Here is a 17578-nt window from a genome sequence, read left to right as displayed (position 1 = left end):
GTCTTCTGCCAGAATATGTGAGGTGACAGTTTCTAGCCACTATTCCCTCTGTTATATCCTCATGCTTTGATGTAATTATGAAACTTTTAGGAGTTATATCACCAGTGTAAAACATTTTTGCCTTTTTTTTAATTTTGAAAAAACAGTAAGAAAAAAGGGAAAACAGACAATAAGTCCAAAACAAAATAAAGCAAAAAACAAACAAAAAATTGTCATATGCTCAGCAGAGTGTCAGGAAAGATTCAAAATATATAACAACTAATTTCCATATTAAATAAAGTATATATGTGTGTGTGTGTGTATCATTCATGAATTTCTTCTAATATATATTATCTAACATATCTAATAATATCTAAAATTATATATATTAAAAGAAATTATATTCATGAATGATCATTTTTTTCTTTACTTTCTTTTAAATTGTTCTTTGGTTCTCTGTTATTTACTTTATTCTTTTTCCCCCCCCTTTCTCCACTCCCAAGCAAGCTTCTTTTAAGAAAAGATATATTTATAGATACATATATACATATACATTCACACACACACCCCACAAAGACATATACATCTTTCCTATCCTTGTTGCCTCTTTAATTAAATTTTGCTCCATAACTTGCCTTGCTATCAACCTCCCCTCTCTCAAGGATCCCTCCTTTGTCTTCTTCTCTCATCCTTTGCTTCCCCATCTGTCCATCCCTCCTCCCTTGTTTTTTATTTTATTAGCTCATAGCAAGGGATGCAGCAAGATCTGTGCCTGTTTTCTGACAGCCCTCCAACAGTTCTTTAATTTATATCTATGCCAATAGAGATGAAAGATAACTACTTTTCACATAATTAATTACCTTTCCCATACTACACATTTTTTTTTTAATCTTTTAATATTTGACTTAGCAATAGCATTTTCCCATTCTTTCAGTACCTTTTAATGTAGTTCATCTGGATAATGTGACTTTTACTCATCAAAAGCAGCTGTATTCTTTTTTTTTATTTCCTTAAGTTATATTGGACATCATGATGGTCACTTTTTGTTATTGTCATCCTTTTCAATCCAATGATCCTTTTCCTTTGTGAGTAACAGGAGCAAACATTCGAGGAGCTATTCATCCTTTCTGTATTAATATTATTATTGCCTGTTCCCATGTCCTTTAATCCTGGATTCTCCCAATATAACTTATAAAACACCTTTTCATTGGTTGTGTTTGGCTTCTCTTGCCAGATGCACCTCAATTTATTACATAAAGTTCACAATATTACTGTTAAATAACTGTGCTGTGTGTTATATTGTCCTTATTTCATGCTTTGCATCCATCTTAACTTCACTATGGTTTTGTGTGTGTGTGTGTGTGTGTAAAATATATATATTTAGTCTAAATTTTTAAATTCTCTTTGCATCCATATCACTTAATGAAAGGTTAGTTGCTGATTTGTATTCATAAAGAAAAGTTCCAGGAACAGCTAGTTGATGCAATGGATAGAATACCAGCCCTGAAGTGAGAAGGAACTGAGTTCAACACTTCCTAGCTGTGTGATACTGGGCAAGTCACTTAATCCTAATTGCCTCAGCCAAAAAAAGAAAGAAAGAAAGGTTCCACATCAGGAGTGATCTATACTAATGAGATTATAGATGTCAGCATTATTTTTTCTAAAAATAAGAAAAACGAGCTTTTGTTTCAAGGAAAAGTTTTGGATCATTTAATGAATTATGCAGTTTTCCAGAGTCAACTTGTTCAGTTTTTTTTCTTCTTCACTTGTGGGCATATCCCACACGTATCCTTTGTCAGAGGTGTTGATTGATGGGTGAGCTTCATAGATTAGATTCATCCTTCTATGAATTGTAGCCTAGAAGGGAGGCATATTTTTCAGACTTTTGAATAGTTATGGATCTCATTTAGTTTTCTGCATCAGTTTGGATTTCATTACTATTAACATTCATTAGCACAGTGTCATCCACTAAAAGAAATTGCCATCTCTATGACATTTTAATTTAATTTCAACTGTATTGTAAACTTTTGTCAGTAACAAATACTTTTGGCAAGTTCAAAACTTTTGTGTTTTGCTTGATATTAATAATTGGTATTGTAGAACAAAGTTTTATTCTTTTAAGGAATACGATATGATTTTCAAATATCAAAGGAGCCAGTGTTTTGCTATACCAAATTAAGTGCTTTTTATAGTCTACAAATTAATCTTGTATTAATAAAAAATAGTATGAAATTATGATATACTGATGATACTTATAGCTGCTTGGAAAAAATAATCTTTGAGAATATTGTACTCCATTTTTATAAGACCTAGAATGTAAAGCATATTAATTGTATTTTAGCCTTGTTTTTCCCAAGCTAACTTTTTTTTCTCCCAGTTTTGTCTTCAGGAGCTAAGAAGACAGTTCCCTGGAAGTCACAGAGTCAAACGACTAACTGGCATGAGATTTGAAGCTATGGAAAGGTAATAGAATCTTTTCAAACATTTCAGTCTAGAAAATATATTAACAGTTTGTTAGAATTTCCTTAAGGATATAACTAAATTCCTGATCTGGCTTTATGAAGATTTTCTAAATTTATCTAGTCATTAGAGGGCTATTTGCTACTAGCCATGTAAAAGTAGCACAGACATTTGACCTATTCTCCAGGTTTCTTTGATAGAAAACAGGTCTCTGCTGTGTGTGTGTGTGTGTGTGTGTGTGTGTGTGTGTGTGTCTGTGTGTGTGTCTGTGTGTCTGTGTATAAGCACATGTGCATGTATACACGTGTACATGCCTCCACAGTTATATGGTGGATATGATGATGACAAGCAGCTGTTTACATTCATGAGGTTGTCCAATGCAAGCTGCAGCTGGGATTAATCTTTTTTTTTTTTTTTTTTTTTTTTTTTTTGGAAAGTCTGAATTCTGAAGGAATAAGATAAAGATAGCCAAGTGGGGGTTATAACTTGGTTAAAGGAGAATCCCTTGGGAAATAACCTCTCTTATTTTCTCTTACTCTTTGTCTCCTACCACCCTCCCCCCCCCCAAAAAAAAAAAAGAAAGAAAAATCATTCCCAAACTAGAAACAAAAACACCTCCCAAAATCATTACATTTAAGGAGCAAAGCAACCACACTAGAGCTTCTTCTTATTTTCCCTTAGTTGACAAATGAAGATCAATTTTCCTGATTTATTGTTGTTTAAAACTATTCTTCTAGTGAAAATTTAAATTTAATTCAGGATTTTAAATTTGTAATGATCATTCTGGCACAAATATGAGTAGGTCAGCTGGATCAGCACCCAATTTGACAGATGTTAAGTATCTTTTCTTAGAAAAATGTAGAGAATTCCAGTTATTTACCACTTAACTGAGATTTTCTTGAAAATAAAAGTGGTCTGTTTATTTCTGGGATTTCCTTAAAATTATGCTATAATTTAGTATATCTTATTGTCTAATTAGTCCAGTTTGTAAGAATTTTTTTAGTTTTTCTTTATAGAAGTTATGTTGTATAAACTAGGACCAAAGAGGGTATTTATTATACAGGATTATCACCTATAGAACTTTTAAAGCATACTATATATACCATTCATATTGACATACTTATGTACTATTTTTAAAAACATTTAATTTTTATATTGTTGCCTCAAATAGATTAAACTTCTTGCAGATAGGCACCATGTCTTGCATTCTGTTCTTTTCACAGCATGTAGTACATAATAGACGCTAAAGAAATACTTAATTCAATTAAGTTATACGACCAACAACTGTGAGGAAATAGCTTAATAATAGAATCCTTCAATATAACAGATATTGATAGAGATTTTTTGATCTAGTGATTTAAAGAACCTGTTAGATTAGTATTAGATTCTTATATTCGTTTGTACTAAGACTTAATATTTTTATGATTTTTCTTTTGGGTTCTAACTTTATGGTCAGTGTTTAAATTAGTCATTAATAAGAATTTTTTTTTTCTGCAACTTTTAACAGGACTATATAGGAGGGGCTTAGTTTACCTCTTTTGGAATTAATTTGTAACAATTTTATCACCAAAATGAACAAATACGTATCATGAAGATTTTTGGACTTTGACTAGTTTGACTTTGTCCAAGTTTTTTTTTTTTAATCAAGTTTTTTTTTTTTTTTTTTTTTTGGCTCCAAATTGATGCTTGTTTCTTCTTAAATAGGTATGAGGATGCTATACAGCTATATGATCGAATTTTACAGGAGGATCCAACAAACACAGTGAGTTTATTATGTTGAAGAAACAATATGAAGTTTAAGAAAACACTGACTCATTAAAAAATCAAATATCTTAAAAATTATGAAAGGTGAAATGTTGTATCTAGGGGGATATGGTATATTTTGGAACCTAAATTTAAAAAAAAAAGAATCTTTTAGCACTTTTTTACAGAAATTTTAACTCTTGAGAGTGTTACCACTTTTTACTTAAAATTAAACATTAATAGAAGTATTGATATTTAAATTTTTGAAATTACACTGAGTTTGTTTCTTTTTTTCTGTGATCTGAACCCAACTGATACTATTATAGATTTCTGAATTTGAGTATGTGCACGTATAATCTGTGTACTTTATATAGATAACATACACACAAATATATATTGTATATATGAATGTAGAATATACTGTAATATATATGTATAGAATGCTATAGTAGATATATATACATAGTAGATAGCTATAATATATATAATACACTAAAGTATGTATAGTTTACATAATATACATTATATATTATATATGTATATACTGCAAGCTTATATGCACACACACACATATACAGGCTCTGTGTACGTGTGTGTGTGTATGTGTAAAACATGAATTTTTCGTATTTTTCTTTTTTTAATTTTGATTTTCCCATACCATCCTGCCCATTGAAAAGGCAAGCAACATGATATATGTGAGATCGTGCAAAACATATTTCCATATTGTGTTGTTTTTTTTTTAAAGCAGGAAAAATAAAGTGAGAAAATTAAACTTCAGTTTACATTTAGAGTTCATTAATCTTATCTCTGGAGGTGGTAGGCAACATTTTTTTTTTTTTTTATGAGTCCTTTGAAATTGTTTTGGATCATTGTAGTGATCAGAATGGCCAAGTCTTTTATACTTAGTCATCATTATAACATTGCTATTACTATGCACAATGGTCTCCAAGTTCTTAGTTCACTTTGTATTAGTTCATATAGTTCTTTGCCATTTTTTTCTGAAATCACCTTCATATATCTTGTAGCACAATAGAACTTCATTACAATCATATGCCCCAACTGTGCAGCTATTCCTCAATTAATGAATATCCCCCTATATTTCTTTGTTTTTTTTGATCTCTTTGGGATACAGATCTAGTATTGATGTTCCTGGGTCAAAGGTTATATACATTATGGGTATAATTCCAAATTGTTTTTCAAAATGGCAGTTCACTATTCTGCCAGTTGTGCATTAGTGTATCTATTTTCCTTGTTAGGACTTATTATTTTTGATAAGTCCGAGATGATACCTCAGAGTTGTTTTAATTTTCCTATAGGTAGTGATACTGTAGAACATTTTTTCATGTGACCATAGATAAATTTAATTTCTTCTTTGAAAACTGTCTGTTTATATTTTTAACTATCAATTGGAGAATGTCTCATTTTTATAAATTTGACTGAGTTCTATACTCATCTATTTGAGAAATGAGACATTTTATCAAAGAAATTTTCTGTAAATATTTTTTATATTACTTCATTGTCTGTGATACCTTTTACAAAATGTATTTCCTGATTCTCCCTTTTAATTAGGTCTGGTTTTGCTTTTTCTTTGTCTGAAATGTTGATTGCTACCTTTTTTTTTTTTTTTTTTTTTTTTTTTTAAAGCTGAAGCATAACTTCTGCTCCAGCCTTTTATTTTAACCCTGTTTTGTGTCTTGTAAACAATATATTGTGGGATTCTTACTTCAGATTCATCTTTTTGTTTCCATTTTATGGGTAAACCCTTTATTTATGTAGATACTTTGTAATTCCCTAATAATTATAGCATTCTGAAGAGTTACATGTGTCTTCTCAGATTATAAACACTTTAATTTTATTGACTTCCTTTTCTTTGTTTTGTGCTGCTGTCTTCAGAGCTAGTTCTGGGGTCTGCAAGCTTTTGGTTCTTCCAAGGTGGTGTGATCTTTGGGAAAGGTGCTTTCCTCTCTGATTTTTACCCACAAAGACACTCTTCTTCTCCCTCCCCCCCCCCCCCCTTTCCGCCTTCCCTCTTCACTGTAGCTGCAATTGCTAGTGCTTTAATTTGCTTTGCAACTGTGACCAGGCTTCTGCTCTTTTGGAAACAAATCCCAAACTCTCTTTTCCACCCTGAAACTGTGGCCCAGAATTTTATGTGGGCAGTAGAGCAATCAATTAATGCCAGCTCTACCCAGTGCCCTGTAAAGGGTCCTCTGTAATTTCTTTTCGATTAGTTTGGATATCCAAACCTGCCACTGTTTTTGGATTGAGAGCTAAAGCTGTAGCTGCTACAGATATGGGCTTTATATTGTCTTCAGTCCTGGTGTCACAAATTTCAGCCAACTGCCTAAGTTTTTTTAGGTTGAAAAAATATCTCATCCTTTTTTTAGCTCTGCTACTCCAAAATTTGGTTTGAAGTATTATTTTAAATTTGTTTGAAGGGGAATGTTGGATGAATTTAGCTAAGTTTCCTCTAATGGGCTAACTAGGTCCTGACCTCCATATTATGAACTATTGATATGTAGCTTTTTATAGTTAACTATCACTATGAATCGTAATATATTAAGTAATGGTTTTGTTTGATTCTTGAAGTTAAAAAAAATTAGAAGAAAAATTGTGTAGGGTTTTCTACATAACATTTAATTTTATCAGATTTTGAACTCAATATTTAAAATATTTTAATAAGTCTTAAATAAAATGTGTATGCTGTGACAGAGTTCTTTAGCTTTTAGAGATAGATGTAAATGACTTAAATTTTTTTTTTTTTTTTAATTGATCTCTTTGTTTTTAAATTATCAACACTGGGACTGTTAGGTAGAATAGTGGATACAGAACCAGCCCTGGAGTCAAGAGAACCTGAGTTCAAATGTGACCTCAGATACTTGATACTTAGCTGTGTGACTCTGGGTAAGGCACTTTACCCTACTTATCTTGTAAAACAAAACAAAACAAAAACACAAAATTATCAATATTTCTCTATGTAGCTTTTCCCCTCTTCTGCTCCCAAAATGTCATCTTTTATAATAGAGAATAAAAATGAAAGAAAGAAAAAACAGTCCAGTGTAGCTTGATATTATATAGAACATTCTATAGTTTTCTACTTCTGCAAAAGAGGACTGGTACTTTCTCACATCTGTATTTTTGCTAATTATGGCTTTTCAATACTTAGGGTTTATATATATATATAATTTATTTTCCCTACTTACATGTAGAAACAATATTTTTTTTTTTTTTGAGGAAAACTACTTTTTTTTTTTTTTTACATATTCCTTATGAATCATGTTGTGAGAGAGCAATATTTTGTGGTTATCATTTTTTTTCATTTACATTGTTATAATTATATATATTATTTTTTGGCTTTTCTCCATTTAGCATAAATTCAAGTTTTTCTGTGCCTCTCTTGTCTTCATCATGTTCATTGTATCTTAGACAACAGTATTATGTCATTATGTTTATATACTGCAATTTGTTTAGCCATTCACAAATGTATAGGCATAGCTATATTTTCCAGGTTTTTGACAATACATAAATGTTGCTATAATCATTTTGATATACAAAAGTCTTTTTGTTTTTTATCAATTACTGTAGAGAAATCTTTGGGTCAAAGACTATAGTTTCTTAACATGTTTCCAAATTGCTTTCTAGGATTGTTGAATCATTTCTCAGTTGATGGAGAAACATTTAATGTGGAACAATTTTGGTTCTATAAGATAGTTTCGTAATAGCTTCTCTTAATCTCACTTTTTATTAAGTAAAAGCTTCTATTTAACTTTTGATTGGTTGTCAAGTATTTGAATTGTTTAGTATTCTACCTGTTAATTATTTCCATGCATACATGTGGCTTCCCTAAAAAAATAAATGTTTCAGAATTTTAAACAGAAATAATTACTAGGTTTATTTTGGCATTTACCTCAGTTTATATTGTAGCACTTTATGTGAAGACATGGAGTTGCTCAGATATGTTTAACATGTTTCTCTTTGGCAAGGGTTGCATGTTAAACTTAGACACTGGTCGTATCAAATCTTATAAAAATCATATTCTGTTTCAGTGCATGCTTTCAAAAATGAAAATACTTGATAGTTATATAAAGCTAATTATTGCTTAACATGAAATAAAATACATTAAATTATTAAATTCTAGACCATCTACTTTCATGTTTAAAATGTGTTAATCAAGAATGGCTATTATCTAAAGGAATAAAATAATGCTTCCTCAATACATTTCTGTCAACCCCAAGAATGAATTTCTTTGTATATTTCCTTTTCATAAAATAAAATTAGATGTAGTATATAATGATTTATGGAGAACTTCTTTGCTGTTTGCATTTTTTCTCTTTGTCTCAGAGATCTCTCCTCTTAATATTGTTTTATCACAAAGCAAGATTTCTTTAGCAAGATTTTTACTATTTTATGGATACCTGATTGATGAAAAATTTGAGTGTTTTGTGAAACTGACAAAACTAGAAAAGCTTCTGTTTTTGTCTGTTTCCTTTTCCCCTAAAACATGGAACCAACATGAATTGTTACATTTTGAAATGCCCTCATTTTAATCATCTTGTTATCAATTGTCTTAGTAAAATTGAGATCCTCTAAAAAATTTAGTTTGCATTAAAACAATGATATTTATGGTATTATTGTATGATTACTTCACTTATGGAGCTGAATTTTCAACTTTTTTTTTTTTTTTTTTTAAGGTTTGAACAGAAATAGAATTTACTGAAATTTAAATCTTTTAATCTAATAGCCCAAGAGTTGGAAGGATTGGTTAGTAATTGGAATACATTTTAAGAATTAGAATCAAGGGGCAGCTAGATGGCACAGTGAATAGAGCACCAGCCCTGAAATCAGGAGGACCTCAGTTCATATGTGGCCTCAGATACTTAACACTTCCTAGCTGTGTGACCCTGGGCAAGTCACTTAACTACAATGGCCTTGGCCAAAAAAAAAAAAAAATAGAATCAAGCATTTATGCCTTAGATTGTTAGCTTCAGTTATTATTTTTGGATAAATCATCTTTAAATTTTAACTTTATTATTTTACTTTAGCTGTTTACTAAATGAAAAATTTTGAGTGTAAAACTTTTAAATTCCAATATTATAAAATAAGAGTGCTGTCTTTTCATTATTTCTATATTATACTTTCAAGTTTCATGACTTTTAATAATATAGTAATAGCAGAAAGGAAAATGAAGCCTGCTAAATTTTCATTTCTGAAATAAATGTCATCTTGCTATCATTCCCTTAATCTTTTTTATTTATTACTCTACTGCCTAAAAATGAAATAAAATGTTTCCTACTACTAAAACACAAACATATACACATGTACAAATTTGCATACATTTTCTCTGAAACTGTAGCTATCATCTTATTTTCTTATTACTTCATTGCTCCACTTGTTTCAATATGCTTTCTGTCTCCACTGCTGAACTGAGGCTCCAAAGTCAGGAATGATCCAGGCAATTTAGTTCTGCAAATCAGTGAAAATTTATTTAGTGCCTCATGTATGCAAGGCACTTTGCTGGGTGCTGAGACAAAGATTTAAAATGGTACAGTCCTTGCCTATGGGGAGCTTCTAGTCTTCTTAAATAAACAGGGAGAAAACAGTAGTGAATGATGGGAACAAAGATGAAATACAAAATGATCCACGAAAATATGAGAACAGTTATATTTTAATTATTTACATATAGACTTATTTTATTCAATGGAATTTCTTGCATGCATGAATCTTATTATTGTTCTCACAGTGTTTAGCATTGTGACTTGAGCATAGTTTTAGGTAATTAGTAGATATTATTGGAATAATTGGGATTATTTATTAGCTCTCCCTGGCTCTCCCATATCTTATAGTCTAGATGGTAAGGGGAAAAAAAGAAAAAAAAGCTGTAATTTGATTTTCAACATTCCTAAAGTAAATTTAGAGCACAGTTTTAAGACATTTATCTCTATTATATTCATGCATTCTAATGAAGTTGATATTGTTTCTTTATTTTCCCTTGTTCAAATGTAAGATTGTAAAACTGCCATGTTAGTTCCAGACATCATGACTGTGGTTCTGAGCATTCATTGTAGAGTCTTTTATTGTCTGTTGAGGAAGGAGTCTCTCTGTCATGTGAGTGCACTCATCTTTCTTCATTATACCTTGGCAGAGGTGAAGAAGTTGGACAATATAATGAATGTTAAGAGTTCAGAAATTTAGAATTTGATAGAAGATGGTGTCTTTTTAACAAGTAGTTTACTCCTATTCATGTTTCACATCTAAATTTCAGTTTTTATTTAGAATTTAGGTATACTTTGCAAAAGTTTTTAGTCAAGGATGCTTTAAAATAAGTTTTATCTTAAACCCTTAAATCTTATCTAAAAAATAAACAGTGTCTTGTTTATTTTTGAAGTTTCATCCTTTGTAATTTGTATTTTAATCCTTAGAATATTAAATTCATTTCAAGAAGTCTTAAGTATTGAATTTGCTTTTATTTTAGAGGATAATTTGCTCTTTCCCATCAAGAAGTTTAAAATAAATTCGGATTCTTTTGGAATATTTTCCTAATCAAACTCAGAAATTGAGAAATGTTTAGATTATTTTATCTTTGGTCTCTTTGGTACTAATTAAAAAAGGATCAAGACAAGTGAAGGATTAGTTCTTTTGCCAGTGTTGGGGACTGTTATGTTATGTCTGGGCTAGTTTTCTGGAGGGCCTCAGGATCAGTCAGAATCAGGTTCAAATTCCTTGGTCTTTAGGGGGAGAAAAGAAGGAGGCAGGCAAGCTGCCATGCAGCTTGCCAAAGATGAATCCTGGATTCTAGAGTCTGAAGCCTTAAATCTTTCTCTTCCTCGTCCTTTGTCAGAGCGACTCTGACTCTCTCCCACAGCCTTCCAATCCTTGTCTATGATCGCCTCACCACCACACATTCAGCAAGCACCAATGATGAGGAGAGCCATCACATCACCATCTCATCTAAATATATGTATATAGAACCATTATCTCACATCAAATAGGTAATTAATCTTAAGTGCTCTTGCTACCTCAGATTCAAGTACACCTTTTCAGAGTTTCAGTCCTCTACACTATTAGACTACTTGGAAAATACCATTATTTTAATAATGTGGCATACAAATATACCTTTGCTTATATGATATTAAGAAATAAATGTTTCTTTTCTCTGATATATATTTTCTCTATGTTATACATATATATTTAACCATGAAATACATATATATTTAACTATTAACAAAATTGGATTTGTGTAAAGTTCTGATGGTCTCTCAGTTTTAATCCTTCTCTGGGGGTGAAAACACTATAAAAGGGATCACGCTCTCCCTGATGTCTCAGAAAGGGAGATGAAAATACCAAAGGAAATGGGAAATCAAATCAGATTAGTGGGTCTCTGAAAGGTCTCATTTGAAATAAGTATACATAATATCAACATGGGAGATATTACACATAATTACATAAATTGCGCAAGCACATAGTAACATAGACTAGTAGTGATGTAACAAATAACATGAATCAACATGAATCATACATGTCCATAAATCCTAGAAATAGTCTGAAAGGAATCTATTGTCTATTACTTCATGTGAATAGGGAATCTATTGATTCCTGCAAGTTTTGAAGTTCTGTCTTATCAACAATTTTTTTTTTTCCTCAGGAAATCCCTTGATTCCCTCTGGTTTTTGAAGTCATGTGACAGTTTTATCAACAATTTTTTATTTCAGGGAATCCAATGATTCCGGCGGATTTTGAAGTTCTGTAACAGTCTCATTATCAGTCCTGCTCTTTCAATGTCAGATGTTTCATCAGTCTTCTCCTTTGTTTTGAGGTTTTGTTTTTTTTTTTTTTTTCTTTTTCTGTCTCTCTCTGATGGACAAAGCAAATACGGCTCGTTGGCACCCACCTGATTCCTTCTCCATCTGTAAAGATACAAGCAAGCCCTTTCTCCCAAGCAGTTAAACCTATCTAGTCCCTTCTATTTTACCACTCTTATCTCTTTCAAAGTCTTGTCTCCTTTCCCAGGGCTCAGTTAGCTTTCTTAGAGGCCTATTTCTCTCCTTGGTTTCGAGAGCTTGAGCTCCTACCATCAGTCCTTTGTCTTCTGTCTCTGCCAGCTTCTAGTGAGCTTGTCTTCTCTGGCTCTGAGAGTTCTCCTCTGTGGCTCTCAGTACCTGCTTATATGCTCCACCCTGAGTATATACCAGTCATTATATCATTAAGAAACCATTATTTATTGTAAGATTAAAGCAATCATACTAAACCATGCTAAACTAGATGGTTACATTGTCTCCTCAATTCCACTGACTTAGCTCCTTCTTTCAAGTTCAGAGTTCTGGCCCATAACACAGGGTCACACAGATAATGTGTCAGAAGCTAAACTTAAATACAAGTTTTCCTGACTCAGATTTCTACTCATTACTATTAATGGCTGTTTTTGGAAATAATATTAAGGATTAATTTGTTTAATAACCTTGAGATTTATTAGAGTGAAGTAAATTAAAGAATTAATGAATGAGATATATTAAAGCATTAAATTGAATTACATAAGTTAAACTTTGATTTTTTTGTTTTAAACTGAACACATAGTGAATAACATCACCACTCATTGAACAACTTACTAATGAAGCTGACATTTTAGTTTGACATTCAGTAGCATTTCTTTTAAATCCAGATCTTTTCACAAATCAGTGATTCTTTCATACCCTGTAGCTATCAGTCAACAACCATTTATAAAGTGTCTTCTTTACACCAGGTACTGTGCTAAGTACAGATAAAAAGGCAAAAATGAAGTAGTTCCTGTGCACAAGAAACTTACATTTAATATGGAGATCATTAATTTTTCTCTAATCATTTTTAAACAAGCATTTTTTTTTTTTAATCGTATGGGTGTTAATTCCACCCCAAAATTACAAAGGATAAACATGGCCTCAAGGAAGGAATAGAAACTTCTCCCCACTTCTTTGCATAGGTAAGGATGGCAAGGATTTATGAATGTGAAACATTTCATATAGTATCAATTTTTTTTCTATTTATACATTGGTTTGCTGATTTTTCCCTCTCCCCCCCTTTTAAATAAAATCCTAAAAACGTTGTTATAGGGAATTATTTTCTGGGAGAGAAGGGATTAAAAGGGCAGAGTATGAAGAAAAATTTAGTTAATGATGATCCAGAAGTGATATGCAGAAAAAGAGATGAAGACTAGATAGAAAATCTCTCCCTCTCTCTTTCTCCCCCTCCCTCTCTCTTCCCTTTCTCTCTCTTCTTCTCTCTCCCTTCTCTTTCTTCTCCCCCTCTCTTTAGTCCTTCTCTCCCCCTCCTTTCCTCTCCCCCTCTTTCCTCCCTCTTCCCCTTCTTTCCTTTCCCCCTCCCTTTCTACCTCTCTCCCTCTTTCTCCTTGTCCCCCTTTCTCCCTCTGTCTCTTCCCCATCTTCACACACACCACAGTAGCTGAAAGAAGGGTGTCATTGATCAAACTGTTCATCAATTTCTTTATTCTAACCTCTTCACTTCTGAGGATCGAATACAACCATCTTTGTTGACATTAAAGTATTGACAACTTGGTGCCTTTCTTCCATTTCAGTCTTCCATTTTATTCCTTATATCTTGACGTCTATCCAAAATGGTTCGCTTGTTGCATTTGCCCATATGGTGCTTTATCTTCCATCTCCTTGCTTTTGGTATCCCTCATTCTAATAACTGATTTTTTCCTTTACTTTACATCTTGGAATTTCTGATTTCCTTCATCATTTTGCTCAAGTACTACTTTTCTTCAAGGAGATTTTCTGGTTCCTCCACCATTTGCTTGTACACCCCCTCTCAAAACTGCCTTGCATTAATTTTTCATATAATTTGTACATGTTATATGTGTCATCTTATTTCTTCACAATTAATATCACCTAGCATCATTACCATCCATATATGGAGCCATCCATTATAGCAAAGCGGTAATAACTTCATGTGGGATAGCATAACTGAATTTTGCAGTTGCAAAAAAAATTTGGCAATAGTGAAAGGTTTCTGAATGCAGTGACCAAAAATTCAATATCAGACATATTAATGAATCTGAGGTGTTTCTGGCAGCACTTGCCTTATTGCATCATGCAGTTTCACTGCAGCCTTAGCTCTAAATATATAGCGTACATACTTTGCAACTGCACATACACGAATGATGCCAGAGACAAGACACCTCAGCTTAGATTTGAGATGGGGCTGCATAAAAATAAATTTCCAATTGAAAAGTGGTCATTAGTGAAAAAAGTTTAAGAAGCCCTGGGTTATAGCAAATGGAGAAATTTTGACTTCTGATTAGTTCACTTACCTTGGCAATATACTTCCCAGGTATGTACACATAGATGATGAGGTTGATGCACACATGGCCAGTGTTTTGGAGGCTCCAAAGGAAATTATATGAAAGAAGTATTAGACTGGTTAGCAAACCAAATGTATACAAAGCTATTGTGCTGATCTGTTATGCCTGTGAAACCTGGACAGTTTACCAGTGCCTTACAAAGAGACAGAATAGCTTCTAATTGAATTCTTAGAAAAATTCTGAAGATTACCTAGTAAGATCAGGTTCTAGATACTGAAGACCTTTCTTGAGATAAACTGGCCAAGCATCCAAATTCTACTTATAGAGAGTGTAGCTTCCAAAGGCTAGCCATGTTGAAATGCCAAACCTTTGTTTTCCTGAAAGACTACTTTATGGAAAATCCATGCATGGCAAGTGTTCTCATGAAGGAGATCAAAAGCATTGTAAGAACACTCTGAAGGAATCTCTGAAACTTTGGAATTAATTGAGTGACATGGGAGATAGTGGCAAAAGTACCATCCAGCATTTCTTGCCCATATTGTAGAAGGCATTGTGCTTTATAAGTAAAGCAGAATTGCAGTAGCTTGAAAGAATTGTGAAACATACAAATTTTAGAGTCATCTCCATCTCAAATGTTCATATAGACTATCAGATGTTCATTTGCGTTCTATATGTAGTAGAAGCTTCTGAGCTCATATTGGTCTGATCAGCCACAGTTGGACACCCTATACCCTGATCCCAACAAAGCGATGTCATTTTTGATTCTTTCTGAGAATGAAAGACAACAAACCATTAAGGTTGGGTCCTCCAGAAATTCAAACCATGTTTTTAGGCATCGTTTTCTAAATTAGTTATTTATTTCTCATATTTCAGCTTTCTCGAGTCCATATAGCTCAATTGCCAACAATGTTTTAATAAAAATAAAAACTTCAACATTATTGATGATTCTAAAATGTTTTGGTTTTGACTAGGATTTTGTAATCCATAATAGTATTTGGTTATGATAGAAGCATAATAGTACTTTTTCCACCTTCTATCTCCTTACTTATGAATCACCAGAAATAAGTAATGGTTTTCAGTTTAGGGATTCCATGTTTTCTCAGGTGTGTACTTTGTCAGATGACACACGGCTGCCTTAGTGAATAATTGTCACCTCTTAATTCTTCCTGACCAACACTGTTGACTCATTCTGGAATCAATGAGAATATAATGGTTGTCATTATTTATTTTTTGGAAGCGGTCAATAAACATTTATTGAGAGCCTACTATGTATTATATTCTAGGAAATAAAAGAAAGGTAAAAGATGATCCTTGCTTTTTAAGGAACTCTCAGATTCCGGGGGTGGGGGGAAGGGAAATAACATACAAAAAATTACCTTCAAAAAAGATATATGCAGGATCAATTAGAACCAAAAGAGGAAAGACTCTAAAATTAAGGGGAATCAGAAAAACCTTTGTGGAGAAGGTACAATTTTATTTGCAAGTTAAAAGGAACCAGGAGACAAAGATGAGGAAGAACATTCTGGAAATAGACAACCAGGGAAAAGTGCAAGAAATTGGGAGATTGAATGTCTTGTACAAGGAATAGGAAGAAATCTAATATTAGTAGATTCTGTAATAATTAGGGAGATGAGGAAGAGGATGATGGGAAAGTGTAGAAATTCTGGAAAGGTAAAGGGAAGGAGATTTTTTTTTTTTTTTATTCATTTTTACAAATTATCCCCTCCTTCCCTCCACTCCCTCCCCCCGATGGCAGGCAATCCCATACATTTTACATGTGTTACAATATAACCTAGATACAATACATGTGTGTAAATACCATTTTCTTGTTGCACATTAATTATTAGCTTCCGAAGGTATAAGTAACCTGGGTAGATAGACAGTAGTGCTAACAATTTACATTCGCTAGGGAAGGAGATTTTGATAGGCTTTAATAGCCAAACAAATTTTTAATTTAATCTTGGGAATAGGATCAGTAGGGTGCTGCTGGAGTTTATCGGGAATGGGGATAGTAACTTGGTCAGACCTGCACTTTAAGAGAGAACTTTTAGGAATTGAGGGGAGGAAGAAGGAAGAGAGACTTGTGGCAAGAAGACCCAACTAGCAGAATATTGCAGTAATCCAGGGATGAAAAGGAACTGCCACCTTGGTAGTCAGGGAAAAGAAGAAGGCATAGAGGAAAGATATTAAAGTGGTAAAATCTCTTCTGTAAGACCCATTTTCTCTTCTAATATTGCTACCACCTTAGATCTCTACACTATTCTATCTTTACTGGAAAAGCCCATTTTAAAGTTCCAAAATTTTCCTTGACACTTTCTCCCTCTACTTTTGTCTCACATTCTTCTATATTGCAACCTTCTGGCCAAAAGTTAAGATTTCTTTCTGTAAGTTCCAGATTGGAACTGGCACAAACCACAAACGTAGTACCTTCAAAGTTACTTCCTGTTGTTACATATTTGTGAAATTGAGAGTTCAGTTTTTTTCTGTGCAGCTAACACATTGCTACATGCTTCAGCAAATTATCCCTTTACTTAGCCAAACCAATTACTTCGCATTTCCCCTTTTATTCTTGCTTTTTCAGTTTTTTCTTAGCCATATTTATTCTAAACTTAACAATTTGAAGATTGTTTTTCCTGATAAAGTGATAGATCCCCAAAGTATGAGTTGCACATTTCTATTTTTTTTTTCATTTGTTATCTTTAAGCTATGTAGTCCTACCAGTGCATCTTATTTCTATCTTGTTTCAAAAGAAAATGCTGTGTGTGTGTGTGTAAGTACCCACCCTTGGCTCATTTGAGAATTTCATTTCTCTGAAACTGTTGTTACATGTTCATAGACTTTTTTTTCACATCTATTGAAAAATTCTACTCGTAGATGACAGCTTTTTTAGCTGCCACTCTTTTCTTCCTCTACATAAGAATTCATTATTATAATGTTAGAATTTTGTTACTGAGTGTTTCTCATGATTTTTGATGTAGCTTCATTTATAATCAGACCATAAAATCATATCTAAATTTCTGTGAACTTTCTGCTTCTTGAAATAACATGAATGTGATTGAAATGTACGTATTTCACCATGCTTGTTGTGCAGTCATTTCAGCT

The 17578-nt window shown here is 32.5% G+C and overlaps 1 protein-coding gene across 2 annotated transcripts in view; it reads left to right on the top strand.

Moving 5' to 3' along the window:
- Window positions 1–17578, top strand: part of EMC2 (ER membrane protein complex subunit 2) — a 67737-nt gene that overhangs the window by 27892 nt on the left and 22267 nt on the right. For both annotated transcript variants that reach the window (XM_074267037.1, XM_074267047.1), the window contains 2 exons: window positions 2357–2442; window positions 4144–4201. In XM_074267037.1, coding sequence (XP_074123138.1) covers window positions 2357–2442; window positions 4144–4201 — 144 coding nt within the window. The remainder of the gene's footprint in view (window positions 1–2356; window positions 2443–4143; window positions 4202–17578) is intronic.

This window comes from Sminthopsis crassicaudata, chromosome 1 (genome assembly GCF_048593235.1).
Source record: "Sminthopsis crassicaudata isolate SCR6 chromosome 1, ASM4859323v1, whole genome shotgun sequence".
Classification (NCBI taxonomy): Eukaryota; Metazoa; Chordata; class Mammalia; order Dasyuromorphia; family Dasyuridae; genus Sminthopsis; species Sminthopsis crassicaudata.
Note: the sequence above shows the minus strand (reverse complement) of the source record. Positions and strands in the feature narration are given on the sequence as shown.